This window comes from Emydura macquarii, unplaced genomic scaffold (genome assembly GCF_026122565.2).
Source record: "Emydura macquarii macquarii isolate MOO-44397 ecotype Brisbane River unplaced genomic scaffold, CSIRO-AGI_Emac_v2 contig_431, whole genome shotgun sequence".
Classification (NCBI taxonomy): Eukaryota; Metazoa; Chordata; order Testudines; family Chelidae; genus Emydura; species Emydura macquarii.
Genome location: NW_027130568.1, coordinates 4,658,740 through 4,677,180, shown reverse-complemented (window position 1 = coordinate 4,677,180; position 18,441 = coordinate 4,658,740). Strand labels below are relative to the sequence as shown.

The window sequence follows — 18,441 nt, the reverse complement described above, 5'->3', positions numbered from 1 at the left end:
TACTGCAATATAAATATTTCATAATAATTCCCTGTTTGTCATAAATTATAATATTACAAAAGCCCTTATTGTTTGTTTGCATACCTTTTCTGTAAATGCATTCCTCAATTATTTAAACAGTAAGCTGTGGGTCTACTTCATCTTTCTGTTCTCTTAAAATTTGAAAAAAGAAAACTGCTTGATTGATGGTAGCTGGGATTCTATTAAAAAATACTTGTCTTTCCAAAATAAACAGTCTTATGTGCTTCATCATTCAAAACAAATTTTGACTCATTGGGAAGAAAGTTAGTATTGTCCTCCTGCAGTTCGTGTACTTGAAACTTATTGGAAAGAGTTATTTTTTTTTCCCCTCACATGGAAGTAATTTGAACTGGCCACAATACTTTAATGTACTATTGTAATGTTACCATATAGTACACACATAAAACAGATATTCTAGATGCAAATATCAAAACGTGTGTGGTCTACAAACAAGTGAGTATTAACAAATTAATATTATATGAATGTATTGTTTGTTCAGAAATATCCTATGAAGAGCCAGAAAAGAGGAAGGAAGTGAAAAAATAGCTATCAGAATTATGAAGTCATGGTGGAGCCTTAATAGAAAAAGCAGGACTTAAATCAGGCAATAGCAGCGAAAGATTAATTTCAGTCTAGTACTACTGTGTGATGAATCATTCTTTTTGCAGGGTTGATGCTGTACCCAGTAATTGTTCTAACCTATCTGCCTTCAGCTTGCCTGTAGCTGCTGTTAGACGGTAAGCCTATTTACAGTTAACTTTGTTTCTGTCTATGTGCTGCCAACTATTGGGAGACAATACATATCTGGGATAAAAAAAATACAGATACAATAGAACCTCACTAACCTATACATTTTGAAATTCGCACAAAATAATGGTGGTAACTGGGTCTTTCCCCACAACCAATTAAACATTTAAAAGCAAGTGTTAAAGTGAGGTGCCCTCTAGTTTCATGAGATTTCAAAATTTACAAAATGCACTATATACTATAAAGTGTTAAAAGTAAGCTAAACAAAATAGTCAAAGTAAAGTAAAATATATTTTGTGATGCATTAACCTTACTGTTCTGTTTTTTCCACTTACTTGTTAATTTGTATTAAGTTTCATAGGCATCTGTGTTACTTTGGAAAATTATGTTATAAAGAACAATGGTATGGTGTTTTTGCCCAGTTGCTCATTTTATAAGTAAACCAATGTGGAGATTTATCTCAATGAGATTTTAGTTAGTAGACATGAAAATTCTCTTCCATTCAGTGAATTGATCTGAATTTTCTGATTTTTTTTTTTTTAAAATAACTTCAGCACCACTCAAACTGAAGGAATGTTGTTTGCCATTGTGAGCTGCACACAACAGAAAATAAAGGCAGATCTTGTAAACTCTTATGGATGTGTTTAATTTACATTGGTAGTCCTTCTGACTTCAGTTGGACTATTTGCAAGTTCAAAAATGAGCACAGACACAATTGCAAGCAGGATTGGGTCCTCAGATACCAAACATCTGAAATTCTTAGTCATGTTAACTTTCTGCTCAGCTGTTTTACATTTCCTGTAAACCTGTCAGATGCAAAATACTGTTGGCTGCTGAAGGACTAGTGCCCATTGTGCTAGGCACTATGTATTTAATGTATGCATGTGAAATAAACAACAGTCTGTGCATCAAGGAGCTTACAATCTAAGTTTGTGATGAGAGGCAATAGATGGAGAAAAGCAAACTGGTGAAAGGGCAGGGTGACAGTGAAGTGCTTGAATGTATATAATGATTAGCAGTCAGAGCAAGTCATTTGTTAGGCAATATCCTTAGCTTTGTTACTACTGTTATAATACATAACACTATTAAAACTGAAAGAATTTTAAAGATCTAGCCTATTTTTCAATAAGGACCAGAGTTTATAGGGAGCTGTGAACACCTGAAAGTTCCCCTAAAATCAGCACAAGGCTTTAACTAGTCATAGATTTTTTTTTTTTTTTTTTTTTTTTTTTTACCCTGGATAACAAAAATATACCACTCAGTTTTACTTTGATTAATAAGCACTTTCTAACCAGTTTCAATATCAGGTTCTTATGCACCAGAACACTATTAATGTTTGTATTGCTCAGACTTGAAGAGATATTTGTTTTATTAAAAAAAACCCAACCAAAGCAAGTAAAACCTTTGTATTGGAATAAACCCCACTCCCACCCTTTTTTTTTTCCCCACTTGAGGTTGGGAAAGTTGCCTGTGTTTAAATAACCTAGATTTTGGGCTAAGTTTGGCCTTTGTGGCACTGTAAAACGTGGTCTATACAAAAAAGTGACTCATATTTTCTGACCTGCTCTGATTTCAAAATCATACTTGCTTGCCTTAAATGTTATAAGATTTTTTTTTCCAATTAAACTTTTCAATTTGGCCTAGTAAGGTTGTGAAAGTATCAGTGAGTATGTAAAGATAATGCAGTTGTGACTGAGGGCCTAATTTGGACTATAGATCTGTTGTTGATGAAACCATGAGATGAAGAAACCCCAGCTTGGCTGTCAGAAGTCAGGGTGAATTTGTGGGGCTATCAGTTTTAAAATTAAAACAAAAAATAAATTTCCAAACTGAGCAAATTTACATGGAAATCAGTAAGTGAATATGAAACCTCACAATGTATTTTTAGCCTTTGTTAGGGTAAATGCATGCTTTAAATATTTCATTCTAAACTTCTTTGCATGGTTTTCTTTTTTGCGGAGCTTGGATTGTGATTGAAGTGTTTTTCTTTTATTATACAGTTATTTTCTTTTATTATACAGTTATTTTTTGAGTCTTGCATTCTCTCAAATTTTGACCATGTTGATATAGTCTTGTTACCTGTCATGCTGGTAGAAAACGTTCAGAAGCAGATGTACAGAAACAGAGGTTACAGAAGGAAATAAAACATCTGCCATTTAGTGAACTCGCATTTTTGTAGTGGCAGGAATAGTAGTAAATGAGAAGCTAAATTTCTAATTGTTTTACCAACCTAATTCTCCAGTGTTCCTATATGCCAGCCCAGACAGTAGACTATATTTCCTAGTCAAGGGAGATGAAAGCAAAGCATATAGTTCTTCACTTGTTTATCTGTCTCTTACAGGTAGGTAGGTGGTGGTAAGAAAATCTCTTACAAGCTTTGCGGCTCTGTATTCAGTATATTGGAAGTTAGAAAATGGGCTTCTTCATAGTTAAGTAATCTTTCTTCACATAGAGAATCCTTTAGTCTGGGAACTTGGAGCTCCCAGACTAGAGGATGCTTTTGTGAAGGGAAGGACATATTTGAGAAAATTCAAATTGTCTATTTTCTTAAGTGGTAAATATGATTTATTTCTTCCCCCACAGACTTTCAAAAAACCTTGGTTGAAAGATTGAATGTCTTGTTGTTATAACTGAATATTTCAATACAATTTTCCTAAAGGTATCATCTTCCAGTCAGAGTCACTGCTCATCATGCAGTTAGCCCCAACTCTGTTGTTTTGCTGTTATCTTCTGACTCCTTGACCTCAAAGCCTGTGTCAGACATGCTTAAGATGGCTTGGAATCTGTCCTGGTACCATGGGATTGATAACCTATTGCAACTGGTGAACTATGAAACAGAAGCACAAGCGTAAGCCATGATATCTTTATATTGAATCATAATATAATTAAAGTAGTCTTCCTTCACGGTTGTAAACCTTTTAACTTTATATCGCATTGTAGTCCAAACTGTTCATGGTTCAAAATTGCTATCATTTTAAGTGTTAAAGGATCACATGCCAGATGGTTGTGAAAAATGTTCTCAAGGGCTGTTAGTTTATCTATATTGCAGCTCTGTAGTAGATCTAGAGCTTGCTCCTGCTCACATTTATATAGATTGTAATCAAAGGGAGTTTGTTTTTCAGTGGGAGCAGGGTTAACTTGTAAAGCTCTAAGTGTTGCTGAACAACAGGCAGCTCATCTTCTTGGTTTGAGGGACTGCTCAATCCAGCTGTAGTAATCAGTTGACTTAAATTCTTGATCTATTGTTGGTTTTTTGGGGATGGAATTTCCTTAAAACTGTTAATTTTTATATACATGAAGGACCATACTGGTCTGACAAGAAATTGGCCCTCATATCTCTGTGAATTACATTTAACATAATTTTAAAAAGTGCTTACATTTGCTATATTGGAGTATTTTGCAGACCTTAAATATCCTACAAGTTTGCTCTAGTGAAAGGGCATTTAATTTATTTAGTAGGACTGAATTATCTGCCAGTGTATCTGTGATGCTTCCCAAGGTTACCCAGGGCTGTCAAGCATCTTGCTACCACCTGCCCTTAGCTTGAGGAGGTCTTGTCTGTACCTGCTTTGGATCAGCTTCTTGACTCCTTCAGCCTCTGGGAACACAAGCACTACCTCCTCAGGCCTTGCTCTCTCTGTACATGTTAGCAGTAGGCACACACCAACCCCCAAGTCCTCTGAGTGTTCCTCTGGAATTCCCAGCCCCTGATTGAACACTCCTAGGACTCTGATTCTCTACTCACAAAGGAATAGTACACCCCAGTTTATTAGTTTTAACTCAGGATCACCAATCTCCTTAACACACAACACTTTGATAGATATTTAAAATCAAGAATAAGTTTATTATCAAAGAACAGAGATTCAATATTAAGTAAGAATATTGGGAACAAATGGTTAAATACAAAACAAAATCATAACACGCTTTCTAGAACCCAAAGTTAGCTAACAAATTATCTTCCTGTCTAAAGAAGTTTCTTATCCAAAGTTTTCATCATTTTTACCTAGCCTGTCTGAGAGCCGTTTTTCATGAAGTAAACCCACTGTCAGCGTAATTCCTTAGTGAGGGATGAAATCTTATCCCCTCTCCACTGTTTTTATGCAGTTACTGAATATAGTTCTTTACTCCATGAGGTCCCCTCTTCAGATGCTTATCTTGGGGTTCCTTTTTCAGTGCCTATTAAAATCATTTTAAAAGATGCAGATTATTAACTGTCATTCTGTGCCTTTATTTCTTTTTCAGATTTTTAGACACATTAAAGTTATCCTCAGAGGACATTCTTACGTTAAAGATAACACACACAACCAGTGGACTTCAGGATTGTCTTAATTCAATCATTCAAGCAGTGTCTCACAGGGACGTTAGAGCTGCTGTGACTAGGATGAGTTTTTATATTTTAAATGACAAGCTGGCTTTAAAATTTAGCACTGGTTCTTGCAGGACCACTTTGAAAGGTGTGGCTTGGCAAACAGCATTCAACAGGTAAGCATAAATGAAAAATGTGTCACTAGTTACAAAGCAGTGTATCGAGGTTTATAGGTATATTACATAAAAAACCGCATACATTAAAATAATGTTATTTTGCTTGCAAAGCCAAGCACTTGGAAGTTAGGACAGTCTAAATTTATGGTTGTCCAGGCAACTTTAATTTGTTCCCTTTGTGTCTAGTATGTGTACTGAATGAGGCAAGTGCCTTATGGAAAAAGGTATGTGATCATCCTAATTAAAGACTGTTTCACACTTAACAGTGAGGGTAATTAACCACTGGAACAATGTACCAAAGATTGTGGTGGATGCTTTCACTGGCAATTTAAATTAAGATTGGATTTTTTTTTAAAACATTCTAGTTTGGGGAAGTCCTATGCTCTTTATTATAGAGGAGGTCATACAGTGATCCTTTCTGGCCTTGAAATCTATGAATATGCACAAAGGGGCCAAATAGTGACACAGGCAGCCTTAATTTTGGCATTTCCTAATATGCTTGACTTTGCAACTTAAACATTCTTGTAACATAGTTTTTTGTATTCAGTTTCCTAGGTTGTATTTTTCAAAGGACAAAGGTAAACACAAGCTCTACTATGTGTAACTAACATCCTTGCCATCATGCGTCGTCATCAACAGGATTTGAACCCAGAGCCCCTTCATGAGTGCAACACAGAGTACTATTTCTTGAGCTGGAGAACTAAATACATTAGTTGCATCTTAATCCAAAAGAGGATGGGATGGGCTGCTGGCACCATGTGCTGGGTCCAAAACATGGTCAGGGAGAGCCCAAACAGCTCTCTTTTCTACCCAGGATGCAGGAGAGGCTCCTGCCCCAGGTGTGCCTTTAGAGATTGGACTGCTGGGGCCATGTACCAAGGGAATTACAGGTGGAGTCTAGCTTAGAATGGTTCTCCCTTCCTAGATATTGAGAAGGAAGGGGGTGGCTCTCTCTTGGCTCCCTGCATGCAGGAGTTGAAGAAGCTTTTGTCCTGTGTGTTTGGGGCATGTGAAGGAGATGGAATACTGGAGCTGAGAATGGGCGAAGTAGGCAGGAGAGATTGAGGGAGGAAGCCTGGCTTTCTTCCTTCTCCCTCTGCCCCCCATATCCCTCCACATAGCAGCATCTCTGGCAGCTCACAGGTGTTATCTGTGAAGTATTTAATGCTAATGCTACTTTGGTGACAGGTTTAGACAGTCTGGGAATTTTCATTAATTTTGGCACTGCCAAAAATTTCTGATGAATTCAAGTGAGATAGAAAATGGTGATTTGAACACTTTAGAATTCAGCTAAATCTAAATGGAATTGCCTGGAACAAAGAAAAAGCACTTCTTTTTTGTGAGAGGATTCCCCCTGTTGAATAGGAAAGGCCTGCTACAAACAATGGAGATGTGAGAGCTTCTCAAAGAAAAGGTCACAAGAATCTTATCTAATGGAAAAGTTAAGCAACCCAAATAGAGGCTGCTACCGGCTTCCCCTATGATATTAAGTATCTAACCTTTAAAGATATATAGTCTCCTTGGCATTTTCCTGATAAACTTTTCTCCACAGAATAAAGTGACAAGAAAAGATCCTCTTTTTTCAGTATTAAAATATATATGTATATGCTGAAGCGGAATTGACTTATTAATAGCCAAGTATATATAACTTACATTTAGAAAAGCTGCAAAATCTAAAAAGTAAATATGATTAAAACAGCTCAATTTAAAAGGTGAATGTACAAAAAAGGCAGCTAATTCAGCTGTCTTCCCTTTTAGTTATTTTTGGTAATATATTTAATTGTTAATAGCTAGTGATTAGTGAGGTTTGATCTATCTCTTTCCCTGTGATTACTCCTGTTCATATCTCTAAATTTAATTCTTACTACAGAGAAGTCCGTACTGTTATATCATATTCAGTGGAATTTCAGATCTCAGATCATGTTCTTCGGATGTGAAAGTGAAATCCAAAGCTAATATTCTTTGTTTCTACCAAAGGTTTCTGCAAGTACTTCCTGCTTCTACAGAAGATGAGAAGCTTCTGGCAGATGTCTTAAGTTTTTTAAACAAGTTGCTTAGGGAACATAGGAAGAGCTTGGAGGTAGACCATCTAACGTGGATTCTGGAGGTACTGCTTAAACATGTAAGAATATACATAAGGGAAAATATAGATTGTAGACTTCACAAGGTGATATAGCTGCAAACCATCCACAAATAAAGCCTTTAAAAGGCATCTTGATTTTGTTGTTTGCTTTTGGTTAAAGCATTCCTCGTAGAAAACATCTTAGCAGTTTCTGCTGCTCAAAGGAAAATCATATTCTTTTTACAAAATCAAGAACTACAGTTACATTTATCATTAATGGTGGTTACCTTGTAGTCTGTACCACAACTTTTAATATGTTGATGAGTTAACATCAAACAATTGTAAAAGACTCTGCTATTTTTTTGTTGTGTGGATGGCTTTTCTGATGGTAGATGTTCCTTTTGCCAAATGATATCATTGGGTTTCTACTCATACCTTATTAGGTTCATGGCTACATAGTAATGGTATTACTTAAATGGTGGTAATATATTCTCTATTTGGACTGACTGCTGATTTTCTGAAGTTCATAAATAAAACTTCTTTTGAAGTGATACTACAAAAAACTGATAGTTAAATATTATTGACCAAGTGAGTGCAAAATTAAGCACTCGGGACTTTTTCAAGGGGAAAAGGCAGTATGCCACATTTATTAACAGCAACTAAATTAGTAACTAGCTTAAGCCTATGCACCCACACACACACACACACGCGCGCGCCCAAACATACCAGAAAACGTTCTATAGTTATATATAGCTACCGGTCCTGATCGTGGCTTGAGGTCGTAGCTTGGGTCCGTTGCTGGAGTTTGTGGCTCATGGCAGCTACCTGGCCAGGGAAGCTGGGCATGAGGAGAGCGGGGTCTTTGTCGGGCGCGCACCGACGCTCTTCTTTGATGGTGTGCAGAACGTTATTCTTCCCCCCAAAGCCTTGCAGTCTCACCCAGTCTTTTATAGTTTTTGAGTTTGGCTGTGTCACGTCGCTTCTCTGTGACCGTTGATTGCTGGCACAATAGCAGACATGACTTTCAGCTTGTTCTTTGATGTCTTTGATTAAGTTTGTTCTTTTGTTTTCTGGGGTGGATTCTTCTTTTGCTTTTTAGGGATGTGTTCGCACTTTTCAGCTGTTAGGGTGGACTCCACACTTCATCAGGACTGAGAGAAATGTTCAAATGTTACAGACAAAATTGTGAGATGGGGACACGATTTCAATAATAACCATATAGAGGTTGACACAAATAAGGGTATGAATTAAAAGCTATGAATTAATCTACAGGGTTACAATTACAATTTTATTCCCATACAAGGATGAAGTCTGTAGTACTTTTAGGTGCTTGAGACCATGAGTACCAGTTGCTTTATTTTCTAAACTACATAGCCCTAAAAGAAAGATAATTTATTTGATTTTCTACCTTGGTAGAGAAGCTGCATAAGGCATACCATCTGCATTTTAAAGAGCACAAATACAATGGAATTAAGCATAAAAGTAAGTATTCAGTATCCAGCAGCTCCCATTGCTCTCACTTAGGAAAATCTGACCCCTTATGGAAATTGGATGACTTCATTTAGGTTCCTAAATGGGAGCATAAGCACTATTGAAAAGATAGCCCAGTGGGTATAAAATATATTAACAACTAAAAGCCATCAGATTGAGTCTTTCAGGATATGTAGTCAAGTAGGAGGGTATAATTTGAACTAATATCCTAATTGCAAATGTATACCTTTCACCTGCTTTTTGAAATTTCAGGGAAATAATTCATGTGACATTTGCATAATCTTGATAGTACTATTTAATAATACAGCATACTATGTCTTAATGATTAGAACTGCTCTTATGCTTAGGACTACTCAGCACTACCAGTCTACTAAGTACTGTTTAGTAGACTGGCAGGCCAAATAGAAAACTATACATCTTAGGTTTTTAAAAGCAATATTTTTAGTGAAATTATCATACTAAATTGTAATTTATAACCAGTGGATCCCATCTCTTTCCCCTCCAAAATCTCAGTGGACAGAGTATTAGAATAGGAATCAGAGATGTGAATGTTGTTGTTCTCTTTAGAATTCAAGTTCACTGCTAGACCTTCTCGTGCAACCTGAATCCCAAGTGCAGGATGAAACAGATGGCATACAGACTGCTGTCAGGCAACAACTGCAGAAAGAACTGATTGGTCTCTTTAATATGTTGCTACTCTGCTTCACATCAGTTACTGACAGGTATAGTATAAAATAATCTGTCCACATGATTCAGGGTTCAAATGTATGGTATCTGGAACCCCTGCAATTCTGTACCTCAGTAATATAGTTATAAGTACTTGGTGGCACAATAGAAAAAGATTGCAACTATATAGTTTCCATGTATTTTTTTTAAATATGCTCTCTCCAATACATACATGTTTGTGTATACTGTATGAACACAAACTGACTTATTTACTCAAATCAGTTTTTATCTGGATCAAAAAGATCAGACTATATGGTCAGGCTATAAATTGGGCTACCATTTATACCTGGCTTATTGCTAAGTATGAGCCTCTGAAAGAATTGATGCTACATTTCCACAGATTAGTTCACAACAGTCTGTCCTTTGAACAGATGTGGTTATCAGCAGAGTCATCTGTGAATTCAGATTGGAAAAAGCCATCACATTTAGCTGCATTATTTTAAAATAAAATAATAGCGTAAATTAATTATCAAACTGTTATTTGTTATTCCTTGAAAGATTGTAACCATGATAGAAATGTTATGTTAATATCACAAGAACGTATTGTCCCTTGCATGTGTCCCTTTAATGGTTGTGAAAGTATCAAAACTATATTGATACTGGGTGGGATAGGGTCACTTTCCAAATAAAAATGTTTTGCAGCTAAGAGCTTGTTTAAATGAACACTTAGTTTGTGGCAAGCAAGGGTCTGAAACTACCTCTTACTAGTGTGCTGCATACTAAGTGTCCATGTGGACCCTGCTGTCATGCACTAAATATTCCTGATGCACTTTAATCTACTCCCATTTCAAAGCAGTGTAGATTAAAGCATACCAGGCAACTTCTAATGCATGACAGCAGGATCCACATGGATGCATAATGTGCGGCAGGCTAGTGCAGGGTAGATTTATGCCCCAGTATGCTGCAAACTAAACATTTGTATGGACGAGCCCTAGTAGTATCAGCCTATGAGCAAATGTAGAGCAGGTCAAATTCCTTTGAAAATTTAATGAAAAATAACAGTTTTTTCTGTGAACTTCTTTGCCAAAATGTCTTGATGCTTTCTGATCAACTCTAATTGAATGTATCTTCATATAGCATACACATGCTCATGAACAAATGCATGGTGTTTTAGGAGCTGATCCAAAGCCCATTGAAGTCAGTGGGAGTCTTTCCATTGCATTGATATTAATGAGCTTTGAATCAGGCCCTTAAACAACTGCATGTAAAATATTTTGATTCTTTAAAAAATACGGAAAATTTATTGCTTAAAATATACTAAATAAAACTGGTGAACTATAATAACCTTCATTTCTTCAAGTTGGAGGTCTCATCCCACTATGGCTCCCTTCAAGATAACTTTTTAAATTTCCCCCAATATTACTATATGTATATAAACACGTGAAAGACAGAAATCTGGTAAAAAAACAAAAAACAAAAAAGAACTATTGATGTTTTAATAATTTATTGAAAGGTCACATTTCAAATTTGAGCTATTTTCTACACTTAATAATCCTACTTATTGAATATACCAAATTCCAAGATTCTAGCTAAATGGAAACATTGGAAGTTTACTGGTAATAGAATAATCTGTTGTGTGTGTAGGTATGTGTCTATTTATAATAAAATACATACAGTATATGTAATATATAAACATATTTTGTATGTGTGCATATATATGTAATGATTACAATATGTACCATGGCTTTTTTCCTTTTAAAAAGAAGGGAAAATGATGCTTCTACAAAATTTCTTTTGCAAATGGCAACCAATCAGCATTCTTCATAGGTAATTAGAGAACAAATAATTTAAGGGATCTGGATGAGTGATGGGAGGGAAGTATCTTCAATCCTAACTCTGTGAAGTGGAAAACGTGTTTGCCAGTTGATGTGAGGCCCAACATTAGGCCCTTTTATTTGTTCTATACTAAAATTGCTTGAGTACTTTCTACATTTATGGAGATTGGGGTCTGTCGTGTTGGCTATAATAGTTCTAGTTATAGCAAATAATATATTTTCAATTTGTCATCTGAGAAGGGGTTAGAATTGTCATTTCTTTCTACTTATTAGTTGATAAAACATGCACGAACAGATGCTGACTCTGCTGTCTTTCTAGCTGTTATTTATAAGTGAATAAGAGAGAGAGTAATTGAGACATCATCTCATCAACAAATGAGAAATCAGGAAATATTTGTTGTTTAATATTATTACCCCGTTTTTTCTTTTAGGCCTAATTATTTCAGCCACAGGCAAGTCTGTGCAGTTTGGCTTTTATCCATGACTCTCAGCTCCTGTAGGAGGTCTTAATCTGTTTCCACATTACTTTATGCACTCATGGTAGTAGCAGGGTGAATTTCCTATTAATTTGTCTCCATACCTTAAAACAGTAATCAGACATCCCTAACCTTGTATCTCTGCCTAAGTGCATTAACAAAACCTTTATTGCTACCTGTGCTTTTATTCAAAATATTTTTAAAATTGTACCTTTTTCCAACATCAAACCAATTTGGAATAATAGTCACTATCTAATTAAACTAGCCACAACTTACCTGTTTATGGTTTATTCAAAGGAATAGTCTTTTTTTTTTTTTTTTTTCCAGATCTGTTTATTTGCAGCTTTAACAGTGAGCAAGACATCTGAGGGGGAAAAAAAGGGGTCCAAAATCCCTGCTGATCACCACATCTTGCTTAATAGCTGGGTGCATGACCCATACCACTATACCTTTTCTAGCTGGAATCTAACCTGGTAGCACTTTAACTATAGGAAACATCTCTGATACCTTTGTCATCTCTAAAACCAGAATTAATTTTTTAAGTGCACCTACTGAACTTGTTACTTATTTTCTCATCATAACAAGGTATCCACAATTCTGGAATTTTTCTTCCCTCTCTTTGGTGTGTTCTTTAGTATATACAGGGTTCTTTCTGTGTTGATTCATTTTTTAGTTGAGTGAGTGTTCCTATTTGTTCAAAATGAAATTTTAGCTTTCAGAACTGAAAAACCTCAGAAGCTGCAAATGTCAAACTTTGTTCTGCTTTACCATATACAAGGGATTTGGATAGCTAGACTTATAGAACTACTCGGTACAATAAGATGCCAGTGGCATCCAATAAAATAATCCATTAGATTAATTTTTATATTTTCAGTTGACATATTTGCCTTTTGTATTTGGAACAGGAAAGGCTTGGAACTTACTGACTGTTTTCGAACACAGCTGGCTCTGAAACTGCTACAGTGTTTACGGGTAACAGATGCACCCCACTTTTATGGATTGCCTTCTTTGGAGAGAACATTACGAGGAATGGTCCATGTCACTGCACACCCAGGGTGGAGTTCATACTCTGTAACAACTGAGCCATTCACAATTTGTATGAAATATTTGACAGGTCTTCTTGAGGTAAGTAGCTTTTCTTATCACTTGAATATTAATGGTAACAATAATAAAACAAAGTACATATTACTCTTGTTAACACTGTTTGTTTTATTAAATGAAATATGATTATTCAGAAATTTTGCTTGGCAATGTTGTGGCACAGTGATTTCAGTGAAAATTGAACAATGAATGAATTCTGGGTATGTGTGTACCATGCAAGTTGCAGGGAAGGAGTGTTGCATAAAAATATTCAATTTCACCATTTAGAAATCAACAAATAACTTATGAATGGTGGAGTGAAGCAGATCCATTCTGACCAATTTGAAATGGTACATTTCAGTGACTTCGTGTTTAGTAAATTGGCCATATTTGATGCTCTATTGGGCCTTTTCAGAAGATCTTATGAGGTGTACACATTGGGCACCACCACTACACTTCTAAGTGACCTGCTAAGTTATTCATGCATGAAGGTGCAGCGTGGTCTTCCCTTTCTTTGCACTTTGGTCCTTACCCTGTTCCAAATGAAGTTAATGACAAAATTCCCACTGATGTAATTATGTAGGATTGATCCCTTTATGAGCTTAGTAAAAATCTATGCAATATGTACTGTGCATATATAATTTTCAAAGAAGCCTAATGGGTGAAATCAAAATTAATTTAATCCAAAATAACTAAAATCTATGCCAAATGAGGACTATTTTTGATGCTCAGCTGTTCTAGCTGTAGGGCTGTAGGGCTGTGCAGCAGTTGTTTTTATGATGTCCTCACTGCATATTAAGAGGTGGGGCCCTTTGTCCAGCTGGAAGAAGATAATGGGTTGCCTCCTTCAACTGCAGGCATGGGTTTGTCCAGCAGATTGGTAGGAAGGGGGTCGTTGCCCCCTTAAGACCTTCTTCCTCCACCCCCATAGAATAACCTGTTCCAGGTAAAGAAGCAGAAAACACTACAGCCAGACCAGGTCAGTGGGAGAGAGGCTACAACCTCCCCCCAAACAGCTGACTAGAAGAAAGGGTGTATTTATATATAGGGCAAAGCCGTCTTTAACCTTCACTGGGTTAGCAGCACCCATAGTTCCATCCATGGAAGTGGTTAGAATACCAAAGTTCATTGTTATCAGCTCTGGGTGTTACATTAGTTATCCCTCTTCTCAGAGGTCTGGGAAGATATTTTCCCTCACCACAGGTTGGTTGAGGTGAGGTGGGTTTTTAGCTTTCTCCACAGTGGGTTAGGGCTTGGTGGGGTAGGAAAGGGGAATTAGGCCATTATGGGTTAATGTCGCAACTCATTATGTAAACTTGTGGCAGAATGTCTAATGCAAGTATGCTCTGTGTGGAATGGATACGATGGTCAAGTAAAATTGATTGGTAAATGACTTAAAAGACAAATCCTTTAAAGGAGCAAGAAAGAGGGTTTGGGGTTCCTATGACTGGTATGGCAGGGAGTCAGGCCCTCTTTTATAGATCACTTCTTAACTCCCATACAAGGAAGGTATGGTGGGGTCACAGAAGTGGGGTGGATGGGATCCAGATTGGAAAGGAGGAGGACTAATGGCAGCCCTTGGGTATATGGAAACATGGAATTACCTGTACTGTACAGTCTTATCTGCTGAGTAATCCCAGATATTTGAGAATAAAGCTGCATCCAGTGCCCACTACCCTTCTTCCGTCATAGCCAGATAGTGGGAAAAGGTTTGTTCTTCTTAATTTTGAACTCCAATATGGCAAGTAATAAACTGAAGACTAAACTGTGGAATAAACTGTGGGATGGACTCTGAAACCAATCTGTAGAGACAAGTATTAGTCTAAATTAAAAACAAATCAGTCCTGTTTGTTATGCTCTTTTCTTTGTGCCTCTGTTCTCTCATTTTTGTACTCTTGTTAGTTTTAGACAAGAACATCATTAAATAATAGCATGTAAACAAGGCTAGTAATTTTTCAAAATGAGAGTGTCTTTTGTGCGTTGGACTGAGTTTTATAATTAAGGAATGCAAAAAAGAAAAATCTACAGGATGTCTGCCTATGGACAAAAGTCCTTTAGAGCTACAAAAAAAGAAAATTGTGGTAGATACGTAAGATAGCAGTAAGCTAGGGGAAAGGTTTCAAGGTTGTCTAAAGAGACAACTTCATTGTTTGTAAGCCCAAAAGCTTATCCTAATTTTCTGATACCTTTATTTTTGTGGCAAAGTCCATAGAATTATTTTTACCAGAAAAGCTTATTAATCTCTTTTCTGAAATAAAATATTGCCAATAACTTATTATTTTTAAGCAATCTTATAGTATTGTAGAATAGCTGCAAAGTGGAGGAAAACAGTTTTGTAGATTTTAGCTTTGGTCTTCCAACAGGTTATCATAAAGAATGAAGAGAGAGATACATCGGAGGTTGTTCTTTAAGATTCAAATCTTAAATATTGTTGACAGCTTTACTAGTTCTCTGAAAATAGTCTTGTAATAGAAACATTTTACTTTTAATCTAATTGTCAGCTTCTGAAATAACTGAAGACCTAGTCAATGAATGTCTGGAAGTCCTGCAAACAACTGATTATAGTAATCAAGTTGTGATGAAACAAAAACATAGAGTTGAACAGCTGATTTAGAATGACATCTCAACTTGGCAAGTTCCTGAAGTGGAAGTAAAATAATTGGATCCACTTGATTGATGAGAACTTCAGATGGGAGTCTAGAATAAAAAATGAGACCAAGATTATAGATGTTGTCACATGGTAGAAATTTTACCATTAAACAAAGTGGTCAGAGATAACAGCTGGGATGAAGGCAACAGGAAACCAACTGATAACATTTAGGTCCTGTCTGCCGTGAGTTTGATGCAATTTAAAGTGAACCAAACACAACAGATAACTTGCTAGTAAGTTGGTTGGGTTTGTTTATTTGGTTTTGGTTGATTGGGTGTTTTTTTTTGTTTTTTGTGGGGTTTTTTGGAAGGCGGTGGGTTTAAGGAGGAGGAGAGTCAAATGGACAAGTTGTAATAGCAATGTTTTTGGTAGAAAATGTGCTTTAGGTATAATTCTTACACCTGATGGTTACATCCGTTTTTGAGACCATCTCACTGTTCTGCAAGTTTTAATGTATAAAACCAAAATTTCTATTTATATTGGTGCAAGTCATAATAAACAGCCCAAAATGATCCCTCTTCTTTTGTAGTGTGAGTTTTGTACAAAGTGCCAATCACCAAACAGAAAGCTTTGTACAGAAAGCTTCTTATAATAACAGATCTGTTTTTAGGAAGAAGTATGACATTATCCACACCATCTACTTTGTTTTGAGAACTAACATAGCCATAAATAATTTATTCATAATATTGGACTATCCAAGGGACAATTCTGAAGAGCTATGTTAATTCAAAATAAAATTAGTCTGAGACGTGTGAAGTAACTTGGGACATAGGGGTTGTAGCAAGCTGGATATGTGAATTATTCAAGGCTAAAAATTAAACACGTTTAGCTAAACAATACATTGTAATTCCAGGCACACTAATACAAGACCCAGAACAAAAAAAAAACCTGATCATGAATAACTGTGTGTATGACAACCACACACAAGATCCATTAGGTCTCTGGTCCGTAGACAAATGAAGAACGCTGCAGACCTGAGAGCCAAGGGAAGAGCAGGACATTGAACACAGGGTACAGCCATAACACAAACCAACCTCTGACCAAGTAGCTTGTTATACAGAAATGTAAGGTACTCCGAAAATTCCAGGGGAAATGTATGTTTGGTAAAGGCTGCTGTTTTCACTTAGTCATGATTTAAGTTCATTGGAGTCTACAAGACTGTTTGTTTGTATTTGTCTATGTATTCCTCACAGTAAAACTACCATAACATTGTTGTTTTATTTTGTTTTTACTTTTTTTATTTTATTGCAGGTCATCTCATCTTTTTATGTTGAATGGGGAGGAAATGCTATGTCCTTCATGGGCAAAGGTGTCACAAAGAGCACAGTGCTTTGCTTGCTTCACTTGTCTCATGAAATGATGGCTCAGGCCAAAAATATGGTGAGAGCACTGAAAGCTGCTCTTAGTTTGTCATCTGTGTGATTTAAGCATTGACATGTTGTTACTAACAAAGTTCAAACCTGTAGTCTAGTTTTGCTTGAGTTTAGACAGCAGAAAAATAGATTAACTGGTGTTTTCCTTGGAAATGTGATGCTTTAAATTACTGAATTTGAACACTAGGGAATGCTAATATCACTATTTTAAGTGTACCACGTATACTAGCTAAAGTCCAATTCTTCTAACCTTACTTATTGAGCAGTATCACTCTACAAGTAGTCCTGTGGACTTCAGAGGAACTACTTGCAGAATAAGGTACTACTCAATGGTAAGGATGGGAAATCAGGGCTAGAAGTATGGTATTCACCTCTAAAATAACGCCTAAACACAGTGAGATTCTGGACTATTCTATTAAATGTTTTAAATCTTGTGCAGATTTAGATAATCTATAAAATTGCTTAAGTGAAAAGTTAAACTGGCTAATATGAGTATAGTTTGATTTTGTTTAATTAAATCCTCATAATGTAACACCCAAATGTGCCATGGTCACAATACAGAGGGGACTCAGTTTGGCAAACTTCAGTTTTTTAGAGTAAGGTGAAAATCATGGTCCTGAGTTTAAACTGCCTAAAAGCAAAGCCAGAATTTTACTATATTCTATTTTGGGAGACTGAAAATCCAGTATAGGAATGCTCTCTGTTAAGAATGAAAAAAAAATGAATTCAAGAAGTTCACACAGGTTGCAGAAAACAGATGTATTTGATTCTGCTATCCTTACTCATGTTGCATAGTACTTTGCTCTGCAAATAACCCCAATAAAATCAAGGAGGTTCCTGGTGAAGTAAAGTACTACAGAATTCAAGGGTAGTAAAGTTAGTACCTGGAATAGCATTTCTCACTTCTGCAGCTTTAAGAATTTAAGATCACAGAATTAAGCTGTGACCCTTTCCTTTTAGCTCAGCATTTATTTTTCTTTGTTAATTTAGAAACCACTATACCATATTAAAACAATAGTATTGCATTACAGACAAGTACGCTTTTCATTTTAATTAATTTCATGTCAGTTTATAATGCAAAAAGTGCTGTGTACTGCAGAGTAATACTGTTAAGCTTTACTTTTTGCCTCCTTACTGTTTGGTGAAACTACAGCTCAGTGTATCAAGAAGACTTGTGCAAATTACTCTATTTCAGGTTAAACTTAATCTGAATTATCTACTATACTAAAAATCAGCAGAGCCAAGATAGTAATCATAGACATGTCTTTCAAAGTTTGGGTATCATTGTTCACCCTCAACTTTGCAATAGATATGTATAGCACTACCTAGGTAAGTGTGCTCCTTCCCCTAGATGATTACAATCTAAGGAAATAAACCTATAGGGAGAACCATTTTCTCTTTGCAGAATCTGGACTGAAGTAATGTGACAATCTGTGTGTGACGTCAAATGAATTGGGGCCTGCGAGGAGGGAAGGGAAGGGCAGGAGAGGTGGAAGATAGGCACAGTATTAGTAGAAAAATCATTTTTTTGTGTTACAAATGTTAACATAGTGTTAAC

The 18,441-nt window shown here is 36.2% G+C and overlaps 1 protein-coding gene across 1 annotated transcript in view; it reads left to right on the top strand.

Annotated features, from left to right (window-relative positions):
* Window positions 1-18,441, top strand: part of RTTN (rotatin) — a 170,905-nt gene that overhangs the window by 65,086 nt on the left and 87,378 nt on the right. Inside the window, exons 23-29 of the mRNA XM_067537491.1 lie at window positions 690-758; window positions 3,428-3,616; window positions 5,011-5,250; window positions 7,228-7,372; window positions 9,371-9,525; window positions 12,686-12,905; window positions 16,762-16,890. Of these exons, the coding sequence (XP_067393592.1) occupies window positions 690-758; window positions 3,428-3,616; window positions 5,011-5,250; window positions 7,228-7,372; window positions 9,371-9,525; window positions 12,686-12,905; window positions 16,762-16,890 (1,147 nt within the window). The remainder of the gene's footprint in view (window positions 1-689; window positions 759-3,427; window positions 3,617-5,010; window positions 5,251-7,227; window positions 7,373-9,370; window positions 9,526-12,685; window positions 12,906-16,761; window positions 16,891-18,441) is intronic.